The following is a 22,636-nucleotide window of genomic DNA, read 5'->3' on the forward strand; positions in this document are numbered from 1 at the left end:
GGATTCGAACCCGGGCCGCGGTGGGAAGGACTGAGCCATATATGGTACGCACTCTACTTGGTGAGCCACTGGGGCGCCCCAGTCATGGTAATCTTTAATTGATATCTATATCTTGGAATTGATTGGAATACATGATCAATATCAGTGTGAATACATATCCATTATTTGTACCTGATTTCTGCCTCAAATGTGGGTTATATTCATACACAGGAAACAAATACGGTCTACTTACATTCACAATCACACACCTCCCATGTAACAGTATGTCTTTCCTATTTCTGCTGGGGCACGACTACGTTGCAAAAGAGGACATGTACCCTCAAAATTATCCAGTGTTTTTGTTGTGTTTTTTATTTTGAAAAACTAGTTGTTTCCTTATAGCATTTGATAAATAAAATCACAGGCAACGCCCTGAGAATATTATGTCTACATAGATCAATGTGCTTCACAAAATAAAGCATTTTGGAAAACAAAAGGGTTTCTATGAGGTTCACAGAGAACCAATCGACTTTATCTGCTTTTTCATATATTTATTATTTCACAGTTTCCTGTTATTCACAGTCAGTGTTGAGTCAAAATACAATATTTATACCACCAAAAACTAAAACTTTTGGCAAAGCTTCTCCAGCAAAATCTCAGACGAGTTCATCTAATAATTCACCCATTCATTGTGTGGAAGTGCAGGTTGGATCTCAATCTATCTCAAGAGTACTGGGTGTTTGAGATCTTCTTCCACAGTAGTGTCTTCAGGTTGTTGAGGACTAGCGAGTGATGCACCTCCATCTGGCTTGCCAGGCCACTGAGTGTCACGCAGGTGCGCAGCTGCTTCTCCAGATCCCCACGGAGGTCTGAAGGTGCTCCGAAAAGCAGGAAATCCTGCAGCAGCACACATACCTTGGCGAGGTTGGGTTGTACCACCTCAGTGTTGCACTGCTTCACTAGACGGTCACAGGTGGCTGTGCAGTCCCGGCCGTATGTGCAGTCCGCGTTAGTCTCACAGCGCCGACCCCTCAAGAACCCCCGCACGACCGCCTCTGACGCCACACTGCGCAGGTTGGCCATCTTGCAGTCATACTTTGCATTGTAGCCCACATGGCGGGGACTGGCATCACACATGAGAAAACTCCCATAGGACCCATGGAACACCTCTTCCACAAACTCCAGCAGGCCGATGGTGATGCGCGCCCTGCGCGGCCAGGCCGGCGCTAGCCAGTGGTTCAGGCTGGAGCTCAAGGCCTCGGGGACCAGAGCCTGCAGGTAGCTAGGAACCTCCAGCCTGTAGAGGGAGCTGTGGCCCACACGCTCCGTCACATACAAGTCTCCACAGAAGCCCAGCAGCTTGGGGGTGTGCTCCTTCTCCTGCAGTGCTACCATCAGGAGGAACTCATTGATCTGCAGCAGAGCCCAGACAGACTTGGCCTCTGCTAGAGACACTTTCCCGTCCTGGTTGACATCAGCTAGCGTAATGACCCGCTCCACCAGGGTGCTCAAAGATGGCTGCTCCCCAAGGTTAGACTGCAGGAAGGAGTTTGATACAATCAGGTTATCATGTAGTAAATGTCGTAAAAAAAAATCATATATAATGCCTTCACTTTATAACATTCTGCATGCACATGTCATTATTACATAGGTTTTGACCCAGCATTTGAGTATTCATCAAACTGTTGCAGGGTTGAGGCAGAGGGATAAAACATGTCCATACACATGAATATTCCAATTCAAATGGACAAACATACAGCACTACAGAGTGTGGCATGAAAAGATGTTTATTGCTCCCATGGGTTGTCCGTTAGACAATTAGCCGCAGACCACAGTCTGCCTTCTCCCTTCTCTATGTTGAGAGCCATTGTGCTGACAATGACAGCTGTTGGAGCTCCTTGACTTAGGAGCTATATTTGGCGCTATGTTTCAGCCTTCACTTCTCTCTTTTTCTTTCACTTCCCTTGAAGCCTCCTTACATCAAACCACTTCTGTTCTCGCCAGGGATTCAACAGCACACACTGTTAATACGGTCACGCAGCCCTGCATTTGTTTGCTTACAAAACTGAATGTACAGTTGAACTTCACTACATCCCCCCCAGAATGGAGGTCATTCAAACTGGTAAAATGGCTGACATACATCAAACCGCTGGGCCAAAGCAGATTCAGAATATGAAACATGCGTGTATTGTACATGTATGCTAAAAGGTACTATACAGCAGCAATTCTTTTAATTAAATATATCAGCAAGGAGATACCAACAACTGGACACATTTAATAGAATAATGTCTTTACATCACTTCTTGTTTTTTTTCTTAATGCCCAATTCTTTCCAACTGTGTGGTTTGAATAAATGAGACTATCAGGTTATGTATCAGATTTTATTCATTTCGTGTTTTAAACATAACCTCTGTCATTTTTCTGTAAGTTTATATCAATTTTCTTAACATCTCTCTCTAATCTGTATTATCTCAGCATGAAACCTGGAATATATTGTCAGTTAAGCAAACTTTATTACCTTATATAGACAAATTAAGCAAGCAAATTTTGAAACCTTTTATCAATATTATTCATCATGCAAAGCAGACCTTGAGGAAGCTGTGCAGCATCTCTCTGAACTCGTCCATAGAGGTTCCACGGGTGGGTTTGTCAAACAAGCTCATCTCCTGTCGCAGCACAGAGTCTGGAGCCCCGTCGATCTTCACTGGCTCCTCAATCCCACACTTGATCACCACTGGCCTCTCCTTCCATAGCCCACTGTATACCTGCAAGCAGAAAGACATTTGAGAAAGGTGAGAGGTAGAGTATGTTTGTGTGATAGGAGGAAGGTTAGAGACTGAGAGCCGGATCCATTAAGAAGGGTGCAAACTATTACCACAGGCCAAAAAAAGTGCACACAGCTGTCTCCAGTTCTGTTCCTAATAGTAATATAGAAATCGTTCTCGTGCAAATTATTTCAGCACAATTTAGATGCTATTTGGGGCTTAATTGCCCCTTAATCTTCTTCCTACTCCTCGTCTCCATAGCTATTCACTTCAGCTATAGGCAGTCCACTATGCAACGAGCAGATGACAGCAGGTCAGTGTGGAACATGATGAGAAGTTAAGACATGCTTTCCTGTGTTAAAAGCATAAACTCTGTGTCCCTGTTTATTCTGTATTTTAGATCAGCAAAATGCTTGTGCATCTGGTTAGTAGATGAGAATCTTCCACTCTGAGGAGCACAAAAGCATCAGCACACATGCAACTCGTCTGCTGATGGCCTGAGTGTTTCCTTTAGCCAGACAATTTATCGTCCTGTGTGTGTACGTAAGTGCGTGTGTTTATTTACCTGATGTGTGGAGGAGGTGGACATGCAGCGCTGCAGGGTTAGGGTTCTCTGATCACACAATGCCTTGCAGGATGAGCCTGATATTATGCCCCTTCTGTAGTGATCACACTGCAAAAGGAAACAGGAAATGCGCTACATTAACGACGGGAAATCGCCAGGAAGATCCTTCAGCGCTCTTGTCCTCTTGCAAGGCTGAGTCCTAAATTTAGAGAGCATCAAGTACCTCAAGATGTCCGTTCATCTCAGTGTCCGAGTTCAGTCGACATTTACCCCTGCCTTAGCAGAGACTGTTTGCAGAGAGGCAGCAGGGAAGAGACAGCCATATTAATCAGAATATCTGCAGATCCAGAGTTAGGCCAAGGTGAGAACTAGCAGTAAGGATTTAATTCTTTACAAGAGCCAAAGTCTCATTAAAACAGCCTTTTGGCAAATCCTGTTTTTCCTTGTCCTCTTTTTTTTGTTTATGTATTTTGGCATGGAGTCAGCAGTTATGACTATGTTACTGTCCATCTGACCACAGCACCTCATTATTGCTTGTATTACCTAGGGGGCAACAGCAATAAAGAACAGAGGAAGGATATTGTGCACTCTCACGTCTTCAGAGAACACTCTGCTTTGATCTATGCTCATCTACACGACTACGCCTATTCTCAGCAGCCAAAGGCAGTGGAAACAGCTGGACACAGCAGGGGAGTAGTTAAGCTATATGCTCTACCCATGGCCAGCGTCAATGGTGATGCATGAGGGAAGAGGCCAATACAAGCAGCCTGAAGCTTTACCTCCTCCTCCTCAAGAGAGAGAGTCCTCCTGTCCAGTTGTCCTGCCATCTTTTCCCATTGTTTTGGAACCTTGCACATATTATTTAAAAGCATCTGCACCTCAGAGACCGTAAGTCCCAGAGCAGCCAATGTGGTGCATATAGGTTCCATTCCATAAATCCATTGCACATACTGGTTTTCATTTCCACTGTGATAGTTTTTCTGCCATTTTAAATTTGGTACAAAACCTATTTTTCGAAAGTCCATTACATTTTGCATACAGATTACATTGGGTCATAATCCATAGTGCCACCATAATGCCAACATTGCATTTTTGTTTTCTTTCTTTGACATCTCCACTAACTTTTACACACATCATATTTGAACTGCCTATATCATGCCTGTTTTACATAATTTTGATACTTGTAACTGTTTGGCAGTGATGCACGAACAAAACTGATGACTATGATGCACAAACAGGAAGGGAGACATAAATCCTAAATGATTCACATCTCCCCCACTATTCAGGCGTGAAAAAAAAATCCAATCAGCCAGATGGTGATGCTATAACAAGCAACTTTACATATTGGCCAGTAGCTCCTGAACCATACAGCCTTGAATATTTTTTTCTGCACTCAACAGGAATCCATTGAACATACTGGATTCATTTCTACCTTGTTTTCCTCCCTTTTGAATTTTATGCAAATCCTCTTTTGCTACCTCTCCCACAAAATGAATCCAATCTCCTCCAGATTTTGCACACAGCATATTTGGACTCCCTAGATTACAGCCACTGCACAGACCTTTGAAATTCCAAAGTGTTTGACTGCGACACACAAACAAAGCTGAAGGTGAAGTAAGGCATCATTTTTCACAAAAATGTTGTCGAACCACATATAGCACGATCATCAGGCCAAACTGATAATAATTGTTTGTTGTGGCTATTCCAGAGACTTTTGATACATGGAACCATTTGGCCAAGACACACAAATGAAGATGTGGAAAACTAAACATTTAATCCTAGAGTAACTTCACATAGATAATTGTGTTTTTTGCAATTTTTTGCAAATTGCAATATCAAGCTATCTGTGTGTGTTTGGCCCCGGGGCTTGGATCGTGCTATGGCCGATTGCAGCTATATTTGTACTTGTGCCTATTGCATCTACCTAGTCCTGCACCTAGGTTGTAGTGCATCTTTTCTCACTCTGTCTTTCTCTCTCTCTCTGTCTTTCTCTCTCTCTCTGTCTTTCTCTGGTGGTGCATTTAAACCATGCCAGTGTTGTTAATGTTCCCAGGTAAACTAAAAGCTGATCATGATCTGACTGCAGCACCAACTAACCGACCGTCTAAATCTGTAACATTTCATAATTGAGGTTGGGCAAAGCATCACCACATTGGAGCATCACTATACAGCTATGGACTCATTATTGTGATAGTTTTATGGCAGGACAAGGAATACATAACATTGATTCCAGATCTGTGATCATATCTGTGTCCATATGGTTGCTGTCTTTCCATTGTCATAATGGCTGATGAAGTTATGCTGTCAATTTTCATAATGAGGAATTGAGAGTAAACTTACAATGACCATGTGGCAGACATGCCCTCGGCAGAGTTCAGAATAAGAAGCATACTGCATGTAGATGACCCAGCTGGCGACCAGGATGCCCAGCCATGCCAGGAGCAGGTACTTCACCTTTATGGCTGGGAGACGACTCTTGAGGGAGGGGGAGGAAAAAACAGGGATGAAGAGGTGTCAGAAGAGGAAGACTGGGAGGTCAAGAAGACATGGAAAGCTGATGATAATGCACAAGGAATGAGCGCGTGAACAGTTGGTCACTTGACCTTTTGCATTGGATAACGACCAAAATATAGACTAGATGCAGCACAGGATATGTTGGCCGACATGTTCTCATTTCAGACAGAATCTTTGGATGCAATGTGGTGTGGCACCATCTGTCAGTTATTTTTTCAATTTCAATTATTTTTTTTTGATTCAAATGGATTCATTTAGATGCCACGACGCCAATAGGCCTATTATCCTGGTAGCTAGTTATTAACCACAGGTGAATGAAACCACGCACGCTTTTACAGGAGGTTAAAAAGCACCAAGAGCAGACTGTCACCGTGTATATGGTGTCCATACCTGTAGGCCCTTGGACAGAGGGCAGAACAGCACCAAATGGACAAGTCTCCGCAAAGCCCTGGGCATCATGAGCGACTCCGTGTTAGGATGCGGTCGAGCGAGATCGGCAAATCAGGGAACGGTCTCCCTGTCGGATCACATCCTTATAACAGCCCACACCATGCGCCGCAAATGACCAAAACCTGCGTCTATTCATCAAGCGCAGCACATGTCGTGATATTGTCATCAGCCGATACGATCGAGTCCGTCTTTAATGACCGCAACGACGCTCACAGTGAATCTGGTTGGCATAGCACAGGACATAGGCTACAGTAACCTATGTTTCGGAGTCCAAATTTTCCACACAAATCATTCGTTGTCTTGTGTCAGGAAAAAAAAGCACAAGAATCCGTCCTTGTGAAATTGGGCTGTTTCAGATTTCAGCCTACAACGTGCCAGATAATGTCCGTTATAACCCAGAATTGAATTCATAAAACCGATCCGCGCCCAGTTGCGTGCACAGCCTGGTCCGCTTAGTGTAAAAACAGCTCCTTCATCATCTCATCAGACCAAAGTGGACATATTGTGGCATCCCGTGGATCCCCTGATACAGCCCACAACCTCTGTCTCACAGCGACCCATCAGAGCGCTTCTTTAAAGGGAAAGATGCGGGATCTCAGCTGTGCTGATGTTTTTAAACCGCCGACATAAATCTCGCCTATGCTTCCTGTCCTTCTCCTTGTAACGCAGATGAATGGGTCAACAGCACCCCTACCTCACCCTGGCTGTATAGCCCCTGATTAATTGGGCACGCAGCCTACGTAGCCATTAGGCAAAATGTTGAAAGAACATCAAAACATTTCAATCAACCCTATGGAATAAACACTAGCCTATTGCTACAATATGCTATGGGGATTTATACAATGTCTATGGTAGGCTAGGCCAGTGGTTCTCAACGTGGGGTCCGGGGACCACCGGGGGTCCTTGAGGGGGTTCCAGAGGGTCCCCAGCAAATTGATAAATTGTTAAACTTCACCATTATTTAATTTACAAGAAGTTAACGCAATTAGAGAATGTAGAAGAATGACTATTTTGATCATAGTTTCACTGTTATCTATCTAGCTACATACAGATAGTGATGGAATTCTGGACAAAATCATATCTAACAATAAAAATATTCTCAGATTTGGGTCCGAGAGACAAAATCGCATGAAATGGGGGTCCGTGGCCCTAATGTGGACTCAATTATAGGTGAAATTCCTATATGAAAAAAGTTGACAATCACTGGGCTAGGCTAGTGAGTTTATAGAAATATTATATTTTTTAGTGTCCTATGGTATCACTATATTATCCCTAATAGCCTAATCCTATTAGGATTTATGATTTTACTGTGATAGGATATTTGTATAATATCCTCCTAAAATTAGGATACAGGATTACAGGATTACTGTAGGCCTAGTTCTTTTTCGTGAGGGTATGCCATAGACTTGGACTATATCTATGAGTTTTAATTAATTAATTAATTTAATATAAATACCGTGATACTCCTCCACTCCCCCCTAATTCAGAGCTATATCATTCTCAGTTAGTGTGATAATCTAATACTGATGCTATGAGTTCTTTCTTGTTTGTCAGGGATTCTGCCATGTCCGATGATGTATAGGGCAGTGTGAATATGACGTGGTCAGTACTTTACAATAGCTGGATTCTCTGTTTCCTATTTACGCTATTCCTAATAGATCTAGTACTGCTCTATCCATATGTATCTGAAAGCCCAAGCACAATTCACTGTGTAAAATATGGTTGGGTCTACATCTTAATTATTGATTGTGGTAGCTACTCTAAGACCAGCAGATGATGATCACAGCAGAAACTTGCTAAAAAACAGATGGAGTCTTGATGCTCTAGAGTGATGTGATGCTGTGTTTTGTCTCCAGATCTAATTTATTGTCAGCCAGGAGACAACCTTCCGAGTGCAGGGTTAAAAAACCATAAATAATCTTGCCGGCATCTCTGGAAGCTTAAGTTACCATATTGGCTTCTGGCCAAATAACATTTTCTCTTGAAAAAAAAAAAAAAATTCTATATAAGAATGCATGAAATAGTAAATCATAAGTTATTAAGAGGTAAAAGTGTTCTTTTAGACACCAGAGGAGTCTAAAAGAACACCAGGCATCCAGTCCATACAAACCAAGTACTTCAAATCTAGCTCCCTGAACGACCTAAAAGAGGTCTGCTGAAAAGTGAAGACACAGTACTATTGGTTGAATTTAAGATTTTCTGTGAGCTAGAAAGATGATTTGATTGATTTGTTGTTGGGCTTTGCTTGTTGTGTCCAAATTGAGTTGAGCCTGCAGGTCCGGGCTGAGGTCGATGATAGGAGGGAGTTTGTTGACTCAGTGAAGTGAATGCTTCAAACTGATGCCAGTGACAGGATTACATCCAGTGAAATCCTCGCCCATTCATGTTTTTTTACAATGAGCCATGTAATCGACGGCTACCACTACAGCTTTGAGTAAGTGTGTGTGTGTGCTTGTATGTGTGTGTCATGCGTACTTGACTCCTGATATTAGGTTACTGATTTGCACATAGGACAAGGGCAGATACAGTAAGTGCATGATTGATTGTTTGATTGATTGGCCTAATTGGCATGCTTTGTCTAGTGTGAAGTCCTGCTTCCAGGCTATGAGCTTGTGTAACAGCCTGAGTTTGTCCTTTGATAGCAGTGAAGCATTGCATGGTGGCACAACCATGCAGAGCGACAGTGAAAATATCAGCCTACTGCATTTGACCTCATCAGGAACCATCAAGACACTTTATTGAATTCTAGACCTTATTCAAGATAAAAAAAAATAAATGTGAGCAAATATCATGTTACAAGTTTACAGCTGCTATTCCATTCATTCAAACATTCACTTGCACATAAAAAAATATTTTCTGTGACTTCAAACTTAAAACACAGATGTGTGAATATTGTCTGAGTGTAAATTCCATCATCTTTGTTCTCAGGTGTTTTGCTGAAGAAAACCTTCATAGTTCTCCCTCCAAAAATAAAATCAGTGTTTCACTATAATCAGTGCCAGTATCATGTGTCAGTATTACGTGCTTTAGCAGTAGAATATATTAATTTTTATGCTGCTAGGTTTTATTCGTAGGTAGCAGTGGTGTAATGCTTCATTAGGCCTCCAGCACATCCAGTGGTCTCCTTTTGGCCTTGTACAAGAACAGTGCAACTGCTCCATCAAGGGCGTGTCCAGTCAAGTGCCTACACTGTCAGATAGGTTAGGCAAAAATTACTCAAAATTGCTCATTGTTCCACCATTGAAGGTGGCTGACATACTATCCTAATTTGTATGAGAGGGCAAATTTGCAGTTCAATTACAAATTTAATTGTGGGCCAGTGGTCCAGGTCCCCACAGATTTATGCTGCAGGTATGTCCAGTCTGGTGTCTGAGGCTTTTCCTGCTTATAGCCAGGCTGCACCCAGTGTGGAAATAGTCAGTTTGGAGAGCAACGTCCCGTCCAGCAAGGAAACGTCTAAGTGCTACGACCAGGATCCAACTGATCTGGATTCAGAATTGGAAATTGAGAATTTTGAGTAATGATGATGACTATTATAATTATTATGTGTTTGATGTCCACATCACTGGCTATGCTGTGGACATCAAACATTTCAACTTCATTGAAGTTTAAGTTGAAGAAGTGACACATGGTAAGTTTTATTTTGCTGATTTATTTCTGTTCTAGCACAAATAAATCCTGACTCTTCTCAAAAGCACAACTTTTGTACTTTATCCATAGTGGGGTGAAAAAAGAAATAGATAGATATCTTATTTTTAGTTTGTCGGAGAACGGGTGTTTGTGAAGTGCACCGAAGCAGCCATTACCCCTCTCAGGAGGCATGGCATTCTCCTAGCCACCTACACCAATGACTGGCTCTAGGCAGCAGAGTCAAGGGAGGGGGTGATGGAGCACACCAAGTCACTCATACAGCACCTGACAGCCCTTGGCTTCAGGATGAACCTGGAAGAAAGCATGCTGACTCCCAGTCAGAGGGCTTCTTTCGTAGGACTGTCCAGGAACTAGGACTATCCATGTCCATGTTTCATTCAGGGCTCAATGGAGAGGCTGCAGGCATTTCGAGCCTGCCTGGCCATGTTCTGCCGGGGAAGGACGGTTCCTTTCAGATTGTGCCACAGCCTGATGGCATCAGCTCTAGTAGAAGTCCCTCTAGGTCTCTCATATCTGAGAGGCTTTCAGTGCTGGGTTGCGTACCTCAGCCTGGTTACAGCACGCTGCATGGCAGCACTAAGCCATTGGAGACACTCCACCTTCCTGACACAGGGATTGCCAATGGGCATGATCCAATCCAGGAAGGTGATTACAACGGATGCATCTCTAATGGGGTGAGGTGCCACCCACGAGGGAAGGTCTGGGAGCGGGGTGTGTGGCCCTCATCTTCCAGCTACCCATATAAATTGCCTGGAACTCATGGCAGTGTTGCTGGCATTCCGTAGAGGGCCACCATGTTCTTGTGAGGACAGAAAACACCACTTTAGTAGCATATGTCAACAGGCAGGGGGGGCTGTGGTCCCCTCAGTTACACATACTGACCTTTTTGCCTCAAGGTAGAACATGCAATGCCCCATATTCTTCTCTCTGAAAGATCAGGATGCACCACCAGTGGGGGTGGATACACTGGCCTATAGTGCTGCTATATGCTTCTCCCCCGTTGGCTCTGATTCCTCCCACTCTGGTCAGAGTCAGGGAGAAGGGACTGTTGCTAATCTTGGTTGCTGTTTATTATTTTCTTATATTTTTATTGCTTATGTTTATATTCCAGTTGTGTGCTCCTATTCTATTGCCTTTCTCCCGCTGAATCATGTCGCTTTTGCTACTGCAACGACCTAATTTCCCTGCGGTAATCAATAGATGCTCCGGATTGTGATTGGCTGTTGTGAAGCAGCCCCTGTGACTTCAGGGCTGCTGAAGGTCATGATACCCGAAAATATATATAGAATAAAAATAAGCCTGTTGGTGAACACTGTGACAAATGTACAAATTGTTCAAAAATAGATGAAATGTGAGGTTTGGCAAATTAAGATATAACGCTTGTTTTAGTCACGTAGTACAGAGAGAAACAGTACACATAGCTCTCGGTGACATGGTGAATTTTGATTGTCATTTCTGGGTCACTGTGTTTGATGGAGGTATACCGCATTTGGCTGAGGACTTGTGGAGATATCACTCTTATCTTTCATAGGGGGATGCAGCCACACAAACATGGCATCCCCGTACTGCCTTCAGGTGCTGTCGGAAATACCGTAATTACATTGTAGTGCACATGAACCACCCAACAAAGTGGTAAATACGAATGGGAAAGTCGGCATCTTTTATGCCCGAGGTGCCAAGATGTGATATTAAGGATACGGAGAGTATGTAAGCCATTATCAACAACTGATGGTAAAAGTGATATTTGAAAAATACCAATTTTATCCTATAGGTATTACCTGTGGTCAAATAGCCTATTCTGTCACAATGGGATGTCTGTAAAACACAGGAGAGCTGCAATCCATTTCTTGTAATAGCCTAATCACTGAAAGAAGATGATTCCATACAAAATTATTGCAGTTGGCTATGTTATTGTTGTGGTTGTTTCAGTTATTGTAGTTGTAATTGCTGTAGTTTTTGGTTTCTACAGTGAAAGCAAACAGTACGCTTGATTGATAAAACAAAACAACAGCCGACAAAAAAAGAAAAAAAGAAAAAAAAGTTTTAGGGCCCATTTTGTTATTATTTCCGACCAAAAGCGCTGAATGTACAACGTCGTAATTACGACTTCCAGGAGTACGAGCTTTAGAGGAGCACGTGAAGGTAGCACCAACTGTCATGGGTTCAAACCAGACGGAGGCTGGGCGGAGGGCCGCATCAGTCTGGTGCTCAGCTACTGCTGTTGCACGAAATACAGTATCGATAACACACAGAGCAGGGGGCTGTCGGGGCATCATCACACCGCTCTTCACTGGTAGAAAGGTAGCGAACGACACCCGTAAGTTAAAGTCTGTCATCAGCAAAATGGGAGTTTCGCGACTGATACAGAATCGTATGAATGAACTTTCACAGGCTAACGCCAGGTTAAGATATGTCCAGCAAGCTAGCTTTAGTGTTGGCTGCAGTGTTGCCACTAGCAGCTAAGCCAACACCAGTTTGTGGGAGCCGCTAGCCTTTTGAAGTTGCTGATTGACTTATCGTGGCCAGATGGCTAGCTAGCATTACTTTGGCTAACAATGTCGACCGGTAGCTAGCGTTGAAGGCTGCAGTCAAATCTCTGCGCTCTGCTCACTCGCACGGTCATGGAAATGACCTGATTAAAAGAAGTTGATTTTGTTGCTTCCTTCGCTATTTTAAGCAATATGCCTAGCTAGCAATGCAAAATACATTTTACCAGGATAACGTTAGCTTGCTGGTGTCGGATTACTGTACTGTGTGGTACAACTGTGCCCTGCCCAGCGGCGCCAGTCATACCAATTCGCATAATGAGTGATCATTATGTAAAAGTAAAGGTCCAGCTCGAGCAAATGAAATCATCTGGGGAGGATGCAGAGAATGAGGGAGCAGTGGATATTGAGGAGCAGGTGCCGGTGTCATCCCCGCCTGCCTCTGTCTCGCCGGTCACTCCCAGCATCACCATAGCAGGGAGAGATGCATCCAGGACCTCCATCACTTCCAAACATAGGAGTAAAAGTCGTAGTAAACCGGGTAAAGATGATAAGAACGGCGGCAAACACAACTCCGACCTGGTGTTGCATGGTTCTGTAGTCGCTGCTAATGTGGGGAAAAACTTGAATCGAATAGGGCACGAGCGGACACTTCATATCAAAGGAACTGGGAAGATACTGCAGGGCAAGACCGAGACTAACGGGAACGTTGCGCACAGCCATCGACCCAAAGACATTAAAGAAAGTCACCGTGAGGATGGACACAAACTAGCAAGGAAGAGAAGACCCGTGACGGTGGATATCTCTAAAGCCAAAACCTCGCTGGAGGCGCTGAAGCTAAGCATCAAACAGCTAAAATGGAAAGAGGTATGCTACCAGACTCTGCCTGGGCTATTCTCTCATTGTCTTTTCTATGTGTTTGTCTTAGGGAAGGTTGGTTGGAATGAAACCTGCATGGCACATGGTTGAAAACCACTGTCCTAGACTATGAGATCCTGGATTATTACCTCTAGATCCTAGATTATTACCTCTAGATTACCTCCAGATCCTAGATTGTTAGCTCTATGATCAGAAGTTTTGCAGGAATTAATTTGTTTTATAAGTTTTACACAAAAAAGATATTTGTAGTTCCAGCTGAAGTACTTGTGAACTTGTGAGAATTTTTTGAATGCTTGTAACTTAATTTTTGTATTAGTCTGATTACTTCGTATTGTAATGAAATCACAAAATTTAGGCTATAAACTTACATTTAAAGCTACAGCACTCTTTTATCAAATTTCAGCAGTTCATTTTCACAGCGATGAATGCTGTCATTTCTGTCAGTGTTCTCTCTGTAAGTTTTTTCTTACAAAATGTGCAATACAAAGAGTAAGAATTAGCAGTAAGCAGGAAGGTGTGAAAAATGTTTGAGCTCTGAATGCTCCCCTAAACATCCCTACAAAACCATACTTAATCAATAACAGGCTTATCATTATTTATTCACAGGCATATTATTTAATTAGGCTACTGAATATTTAAAAATGTCACTGGTTTAGCTTTAAGATAACTGAACATGCAATACATTGACTTTATACGTTACACTATAGTAAGTCAGTTTCACTAGAACTCTCCTGGATGGATTTATTATAATACAAAGGTGCATCTAGTGGACAAAATAATAAACAATAAAATAAAAACTACCACACTTTGTTGTATAGAAAGCTAGAGATTGTTCTCTTGAAAACACATTTGTGTAACAAATGTTCTCTGTAGCATAGAATTCCAGGTTTTCAAGGGTTTTGAGTGCAGCGGCTGATTAGTGGGTGGCCCGCCCACTAATGGCTGTGGTCGGAGAAACACTGTCAGTGTTCCTGAGAGAACACTGACAGAAATCCCATGGTCCGTAGCTGTGAAAAGCAACTGTTGTTTTTCATTTCATTAGGCTACATTACGTGCAACCAGGCTATAAACATTAAGTAACAAACATTTATAAATGTTCAAACTGGAATCACAAAGATGGATTTTTTTTTATTTCCAGCATGCAAAACCTTTGTAGGACCTCACAAAGATTTTAAACTCAGCTTCAAGCTTTCAAATTGTCAATGATGCCAATATGCTGTGTAAGTCACACCCCAGCTTCCACTCTGTAGTCACTGTAGTCACTGTGCCTTTTCTTTGATGAACCGCTCCACTCTACACTGAGTATCTGATGCAGAAAAATGTTAGTGATTAACTAACATTTAAGACAATTGTTGTGAATAGAGACATTTCGAATTAAGAATTCAACATTGATCGGTGAACGTCTATTCACTTCACTATAAAGGAAGTGTCTGATGGAACTTCTGAAACTGGGCAATGTTCTTGTACTCCTTTGTAGTTTTTCAAAGTTTGATCAGGTTTTCAATGTTTTATCAGAATATCCATTGTGTACCATGAGATCTATGTGTGTCAGTGCATTTCTAGTGCGAAAACAAAGCCACATTCACACTCCATTTGGATTTGAGGTAGAATCCCAGAACAGGTGAGGGATGTCTAGTTTGTGTCTAGTTTGGGCACCAGGCCTTAGGTATTCAAACACATGGGCAAATACAACAAGAATGTTAGGGAAGTGATCTTCCTAGACCACCTGTGTACAGGTAGGTTTGGTGCCCTATCCAGTATCTAAAGAGGATCTTGTTACATCTTCGTTCTTCTTCTTTCTTTCATTCCATGCTTCCATGTGGATTGTAATACCAAGTGGAAACATGAGCGTATAGGCTACACGAAAAAACTATTAGAAGCTGATATTCTGAAATATCCATTCAAACATCTCCAAAAGTGCTGTTTGAATACATTTTTTAACAACTAATAACTGTTGTTAAAAAACTGTTTAACAAATAACAACTGTTGAAAGCTTGAGACCTTTCTAAAATAGTTTGCTGGAGCCCTATTTAAATGGAATCATGATACATATTCTAACTGCATTGGTATTTTAATGTCAGGTGTAGGCTATATGGGGTCAGTGTAAATGGGGCCACCTTGTTTCACTACAGTGAATCTCTATAAATAATGGTCATTGAAATACTGCTATTGTCTGACTTTGCAACCATAGGACCTTGAAGACTTTCTTCTGTTTTGTTTTTTCTCCTACATTTACTAGTACTACACATTTTCAATATGATGCTGATTTGTTGACCATTCTTATTTATAATTTATTTCTAGGATCTTCATGAACGATTGGATAGCATAGGAGAGGGTGTTGATTGGCATTACCCAGCACATTGTTAATTAGATGGCACGGCCACTTTTAACCCTGCCTCCGCTTGAAACTGTCACTTCACAGGCGTCTAATGTATAAAGTTACACTTGCTTGTGGCTGAAAGTTGTTCTAAATGGAAAGCAGTAGCTGTAAAACTTTTATGAGCAGGCTAATTGATCCGGTCCTCCCTACTCACCATCTGGTCAGTCCCAAAGCAGTTTGAATGTGGTGCAATTAATACCTGCTATCGGCCATTATCAACAGAGTCTCCATTATACATGAGAAGTAAAGAAGGGTAAAGTGATGGGACAGGTGAAGTAAAGACAGTTTTCTATCACCGGCGACCACATACTGATACTCAAACCCTTCCAATTCCAGCAGATCTGGTGTCAAAACTGGTGGACAGAAGCCCTATACATTACCTGTCTTTGTCCTCATGCTATAGGCTACCTCCAACAAAGTCAAGGGCACTACAGATCCTGTGTCATTTATACCTTTCAGCGTCTCCAAGGGGTTGAAACCCCAGTAGCCCTGCGTTATTTATTTGTAATTTATGAAAAGCACATTGGCTAATAATTATAACCCTAGCAATTAAGGTGTAGGCCTTATTTGCTGTAAATTGTGAGCAGAGCAGCAAGTTTAATGTAGGATTCATTAAAAAATTCTTATCTGATCTGTTGTTGAACTTGTTGATGAATATCCTTTCAACTTGCTTACAAGAGAAACTATACAGGATTTTTTTTAAAAACTGTAATATCATATTCCTCACTACACTATACAGGCTTTCTTTTTGATTCTTTTAGAACATGCAGGTAAGACTTGATCTAGCACATGATGGTCTCATTTATGAGGCATGTTCTCACCTTAAGTGACTGATGTGCTGTACACTTGGCTCCGAGGGCCATTTGCATAGAAATTATGTCTCATGGAAAATTAAGTCTTGGCTAGATCTCCATACATAACCATCAGGAGTGTGCTTAGCAGCAGATTTGATGGCACAGTGTTTTATGACTTGAGAGGCAACTCTGTCAACTGACTTTCAGCATGTGGCATTCTCTTCAACAGTGGGAAATGATTAGTCGTAAGCTCCTTTAATCCAATAAACTTTTAGTCCTCTTTTTGGCAGAGGGAATGGCAACATCGAGGGTCTGAGTCACAACTATAGAAAGAGAGACTAATAAGTGTCTTTTTAATCATGGTCTTGAATACTACAGATTAATCTTACCTTTATGGATTTATGCTCAAGTTTAAAATGGCCTACCACCTAGAGGCTTCAATGTGACAGCTTCGGAAAATAAGGGCCTGAATGTCTGCAGAACTATAATTGCTGTGCCAGGAATGACAGATAGGCCTGGCACAATTTCAGACAAGTGAATTTCAAGAAGTTTATTTCACTGGACTGAATAACAGAAACAGTATAATGCTGGTCTCTTACCCTTTGGCCATGCAACAAGAGCTGGATCTGGAAAAGGTCTACATGTGACCGCTATTTGCTAACTAAAATTAGATAAATTGACCAAGGGTGGGGCTATGTTGAGAGAGGTTTATTATTCACACTTGGCCCACAAGTCTGTATATGTAAGTGCACTCCAATGGGAGAGCCTAGTCCAACGCCCAGCTCTGCACACGCATATGAGAGGGCTATTTTTGGCTCTGTTTCCTAGATACTACCCAAATTAATTTGACCTACTTCCCTGATCAGATTAGCCAGTTATACATCAGAATCTCTGTGATTGTATTTATAGCAGGTCTTGGCTGTCAAGCAGGGTTTCCCAGGGTTACACACGCTCACACACTTACCCATGAATGAGATGCTCGTCTTCCACCCTTCATTCACCCGCAATGCCCTTGGTTCAGGCACATACTGTAACTGCAAATGCAAGACCAACTGCAGGGTGGGGTCTGCTGTTATTTTCATAAACTGGCCACATCGTCATGTGAAGCGATGCAAGAAAGCGGATTAAGTTATTTTGTTTTGGAGATTGATACACCAATACACATAGAACGTGAGTAAATTCATTGGAATACAGCCATGACTCTTTCAACATAAGGAAATTAGGAAGATTATTGGAAGATATAAAATCACTACAGACAAAAGACTTATTGTTGCACAATGTAAGAAGGATCATTTAAACCAGATTTGACATCAAGTGTTAAATCATGATTCAGATGAAGAGGATTATTGGATACTTTAATAGAGTTCTGTTGAAGCCAGAGGGACAGCTGACACTGTTGGCTTTCTGCCTCAACAGCAGTTCAGAGGCCACATTGGACTTAATCTAATTTGATCCTAAATGTGCTATGGTCAGTGCTAGCTTGATAGTCTAATCATTATTATGAATGCTGAATTATTTTTAGCCCTGTGACAGCAGGGTATCACAACAGGGTATCACAACATGGCTGGCATATCCTAATGTTTTTCAACTGCATGCTGTTGCATATTGTAACAACACATTTGCACATGATATCTGACAAAACCTAGAAGAACAGTTCTTTCTGGCTTAAAAAAGTGTGTGTGTATGTGTGTGTGTATGTGTGTGTGTGTGTGTGTGTGTGTGCATGTATTTGGCCTATGTGGAGTAGATGGATAGAGAACAAAAAGTGTGCCTTGTGCCAGGTCTCCTGCAGGGGCTTCCTAGCTCCCTAATCCTTTTATAGTATCACTTCCTCTTCTCTTTCCTGGCTCATTACAGCAGAACACACACTACCTACCTACCATCCTTAGGCAGGATTAACCCTACCCTCCAGGTTCATTGGAAGGACAAATACCCCCATCTATGATCTGAGTCACACTAACAAATTAAGCCTTCTTTTTCATGTACAGATGCATGGATAGTATGTTTCTGCTGTTTCGGCCAAGGATTAGTAATTAATTTTGAGTATTTACTGGGTCTGGGGCTGCTGAGTACAGAGCTGCTTTTGAATGACACAATTCATGCTTTGGAAAATAGTGAAAAATAGAATCTACACAGACTCTTTCATTTCAAAATAACTCTGAATATTTTCTGATTTATCTGATTGAATGTCCTCACCCCTTCATTCTTATAGTGGAATTGAATGAGTACATGTGCTTCATTATCAGCCTTATTGGCCTACCTGAAACCAGTATCAGTGCATCACTGCAAGATCTGAGCCTGAACCAGAATACATTTTATTAACTGTGCGATCACATTGGCAATGAGGTCGGTTGTTCATTGAGAAAAAAAGTTTCTTTGCCTGCAGTTCATCTTCAGACTATTCTGTTACTGTTCCACTCATGACAACTCCTTCAAGCATCTTTTTTCTCCTTTCACCCCCTCTGCCTCTCTGCAGTTTCCTCTGGGGCGACGGGCAGCCTGTGACATCTACTGGCATGGTGTGTCCTTCCATGACACTGAGAATATCGTCTCAGGGCAGGTCAACAAGTTCCCAGGTATTCACACGCCTATCTCCTCTCCTGTAACCCTCTGCTGATTCATCCGTGCTTGCTGAACTGGAAGTGGGGCGATGGTTTGAGTTGGGCCATGAGGCTTCATGTATAGTCCGTAATCTATAGGCAACAGAATGGATTTGGTTTTAGCCTTGCTAAGCCCAGTTTTTCCAAAGCTAACCTTTTCATGACATGGTAATAACCGTAGCTTTAGAGACTTTAGAGATTACTGTAGTGGCAGGAGATGGACACGCACATCTACACCACTGGAGCCTGTGGCTTACACGCTATCTCCCATCATACCTGTGTCATTTAAAGTTCTTTCTCTTTACTAAGCCTTGTCTATCTTTCAGGCATGGCAATTAGTTGTTAGTATTGGGAGAAACAGGTATAGAATGTCTTTCATTACACTAAAACTAGCTCCATTCCCAAAATAATATAATTTCTTCTGAAGGCTACATTCAAGTACATTCAGTTCTAATTCACAGATGCCAATTTCTGCCATTCCCTGCATGTCTGTAACAGTGCTTTGTACATTGCAGGTATGATTGAAATGCTGAGGAAGATCAACTTGAGCCGGGCGGTTCGGACCATGCAGGAGCTGTTCCCAGAGGAGTATGACTTCTATCCCCGCTCCTGGATCCTGCCTGAGGAGTACCAGCAATTCTCTGCACAGGTACACAGGACGCTCATTTGGTCTAGGGCTGCTGCAATAAATGCATGAGTGATCACAATTATAGGAACCAACAGCAATTATTTTGTTATGACCAGGGTCATTGTTTTGTTTTTCCCCTAAGAATTTTTCCTCCTCACTTGGTCATAGGTCATTACCTGGATTCATATTCAGAAGATGGTTGTAAAATAGCCTAAATCTCTGTGCAGGGAGAGGTCTGGAGAAGTTAGATGGTGAGCACCATCTAAACTCTATGCAAAACTAATTTCACACATGTGATTGCTCACATTTAGAACAAAAGTGTGATGAGGCTCACATGAATTGTGGGATATGTCTGTGGATGATCTGAATGCATTCATTGTGCTTCTTTATTTCTGTGAAATATATGGCGGTACAAACATGGATATCGACAGCTACTGCGCAGAAAATTTTGAAGAAATCTGTCATGTATTTTAAATACCTTACACTTCGTTGCTGTTCATCTTTAACTGCCTAATGTTTTTTAGGGCTTTTTGCTTACTTATTTTTGGCAAAGTGCTTGTAATATGTTATATAATCAAGTAATGGCTACGCCTACATTTTCCCCCTGCTGAAAATGTCCTATTTTAGGAACAAAAACACAGACACTGATTTGGTTGTGTTGTTTTTGTTCCATAAATAAAGCTTTAGTACATGACATTTTATTTCCTTTGTACATTAGGTTATTAGATTGCTGTGGAAGCAGACATGAGCTGTAACACTGTGCTCTCTACTGGCGTCTTTGCTTTGCTGGCAAAGGGGATGCAAAAGTCTGGCCTTTCTAGTGTACGTGCAAACCCTTTCAAGTTGATTGATGCCCTTTTCCCTTGGTCCGACGTTGTAAATGCAATGTAGCACAGTGAGCAACATGGATCTTTTTGCAAACCCACATACAACTTGACTGATAAGCACGTTTATTTTTGATACTGTGACCTGTTTATTTCATATGCTCAGTTCATTACTAACTCTCCTTTGGGGCAAAAATACATTGGTAATCACAACTATTTGAGACAATAGCCTAATCATTCCAAAATTTCATGATCGCTACAGCCCTAATTTGGTCCCAAAACCTATTTGTACTAGTCTCTATTGATAGGTCATCACCACCAGGCAGGTTTTGCCTATTTCAGTGTGTTTTGCGACCACCTAAATGAAAACAGCATGTCATTGTACCCCTGGTCACCTTGAATGTCTTCAGCACCTCATTCTCAGTCTTAACCCAATATTCGTAACAATCTAAGCCTCTTTAAAGACATACAGAGCTCTACAGATTGGGACATCTATGTTTAAGACTACTACCAGGTTCTCACAATAAATGTACTGAACTGTTAGGTTCAGCAGTATTTAGGGTCAAACATTAGATCCATAACCCCAGTCTGACATCAGCCTGAATACTAGTGCTTTTTTCACATAGCGAGTGTGATTGTAAATCTTTTCACACAGTGTTTTGAGCTGTGCACTTTCTCCTTAAACAGAAGTGTGTGATTTAAGCCTGAGCTGGAGTCCTGCCTCTGTTGTTAAACATAAGCCCTAGTTGGCTCCTCTCTCCCTCAGTAAAGGCGCAGAATGGACTCTTAAGGCCAGATAGCAACTATTTTTAACTCTGTTTAATTTACTGTTTCTATGTCATCTTTGTTTGCTCACTCTCAGCACTCATTGCATCCCTCTCTGAGTAGCCCTACCCAAGGTGTCTTCCAAATTTTTTTTTTTTCCCTAATGAGGTTTTCGTGGGAGTTTTTCCTTGTCCTCAGTTGAGAGTCTGCCATGATGGATTTTTTTTGCTAATTTGCATTTAAAAAAAATAAGCAGTTTCTCCCCAAGTCTTTTAAATTTTTGACCTATCCAGACCAAATTTGGTACACAAAGGGGATTATGATTACTAGTCTAAGTGGGTGTGTGGCCTATGATATGATAAATGTATAGTGGGTTATAACTCAAGGTAGGTTCAAACTATCACTATGAAACTTGTTGAACTCTTCAGAAACTGAATCTTTAATATGCATGCAAATGTCATGCAAATCCATCAAAACTGGGCCAAATGATGGCGTTTTGAATGTTGAGGCAGATGCAGGAAAGTTGACACCTTTCACAGCAATGTTAATAGAAAATACAAGAATTTAATTAATTTTCTTAGCCTACAGTCCGTTCTGTTTAGATTCTAACAAAGAATAATTGCTGTGAAAACCGGAAATAGTACAGAGGAACACAATGGAGGACGCCATTTTGAAAAGACAAGCCAAATGAGAGCCATTGTTTACATGGTTTCATAGGTGAACACTGGGAGATGCGTATGGGACAGAAAAATTGTGTGTTCGGTGTCTCTGCCTATGAGAAGATAAAAATATATTTCACTGTTTTTGTGAATTGCCATTGTTTTTCCTGTGGCAGTATAATCTAAGCGTATGTTCCTCAGGCATACTATCTTGTTATTGTTTTACCTTCATCTTTGCAAAGATACGTTACATTCAGCAAGTTTTACAACTCTTTGTTATCTTTGCAAGTTGACACCATACAGTGACATCAGTAGCTTAAAATGGCAACCTTACTACCTTACTGACCACTTGCTGAGCATCGCTTAACTGCTTACCATGTTGCATTTTATGATAAAGTTTGCTAACTGTCATGGATGGTGGTCCTATTTGGAAATGTGGAATGTGCATGATATGCAAATTAGTCTTGTCTGTTTTTCTCCTGTTTGTGCAACATAAGTGGTGAGTTCACTTATTAGCTCACTTAATTTAATTGCTTTTAAGTTAATGTAGAAAAATGATAATATGGTTGTAAATGTGTAGATGTCATTTTCCAACCGTGTAATTTATTCTTAGCTGGATAAGGCGACATTATTGTAAAACATCTATTCTCCCAATGTTAGCTGTTATGACATGAACCCTGACATCGTTGCTTGCGGC

General features: G+C 41.6%; 2 protein-coding genes across 3 annotated transcripts in view; one reads left to right on the forward strand and one right to left on the reverse strand.

The window, feature by feature from the left end:
- Nucleotides 1-20: 20 nt before the first annotated feature.
- Nucleotides 21-6,793, reverse strand: dipk1b (divergent protein kinase domain 1B). 2 transcript variants are annotated; one of them, XM_071527228.1, is made up of 5 exons: nucleotides 6,214-6,793; nucleotides 5,650-5,784; nucleotides 3,310-3,417; nucleotides 2,568-2,744; nucleotides 21-1,515 (listed from the first exon to the last, which is right to left on the reverse strand). In XM_071527228.1, the coding sequence occupies exons 1-5, from the start codon at nucleotides 6,280-6,282 to the stop codon at nucleotides 703-705; spliced, it is 1,302 nt and encodes a 433-aa protein (XP_071383329.1). In that variant the 5' UTR covers nucleotides 6,283-6,793; the 3' UTR covers nucleotides 21-702. The 2 variants fall into 2 exon arrangements, with proteins under 2 accessions (XP_071383329.1, XP_071383330.1); XM_071527229.1 differs by lacking the exons at nucleotides 5,650-5,784; nucleotides 6,214-6,793 and adding an exon at nucleotides 3,533-3,567.
- A 5,935-nt stretch (nucleotides 6,794-12,728) lies between these two features.
- Nucleotides 12,729-22,636, forward strand: part of ttll11 (tubulin tyrosine ligase-like family, member 11) — a 34,363-nt gene continuing 24,455 nt past the window's right edge. The window contains exons 1-3 of the mRNA XM_071527231.1: nucleotides 12,729-13,277; nucleotides 18,940-19,039; nucleotides 19,579-19,712. Coding sequence (XP_071383332.1) covers nucleotides 12,729-13,277; nucleotides 18,940-19,039; nucleotides 19,579-19,712 — 783 coding nt within the window. The remainder of the gene's footprint in view (nucleotides 13,278-18,939; nucleotides 19,040-19,578; nucleotides 19,713-22,636) is intronic.

The sequence above is a fragment of the Centroberyx affinis genome, unplaced genomic scaffold, assembly GCF_046629955.1.
Source record: "Centroberyx affinis isolate AG114_WGS23_722 - 3 ecotype Tasmania unplaced genomic scaffold, CSIRO-AGI_Caff_v1 ptg001506l_1, whole genome shotgun sequence".
Lineage (NCBI taxonomy): Eukaryota > Metazoa > Chordata > Actinopteri > Beryciformes > Berycidae > Centroberyx > Centroberyx affinis.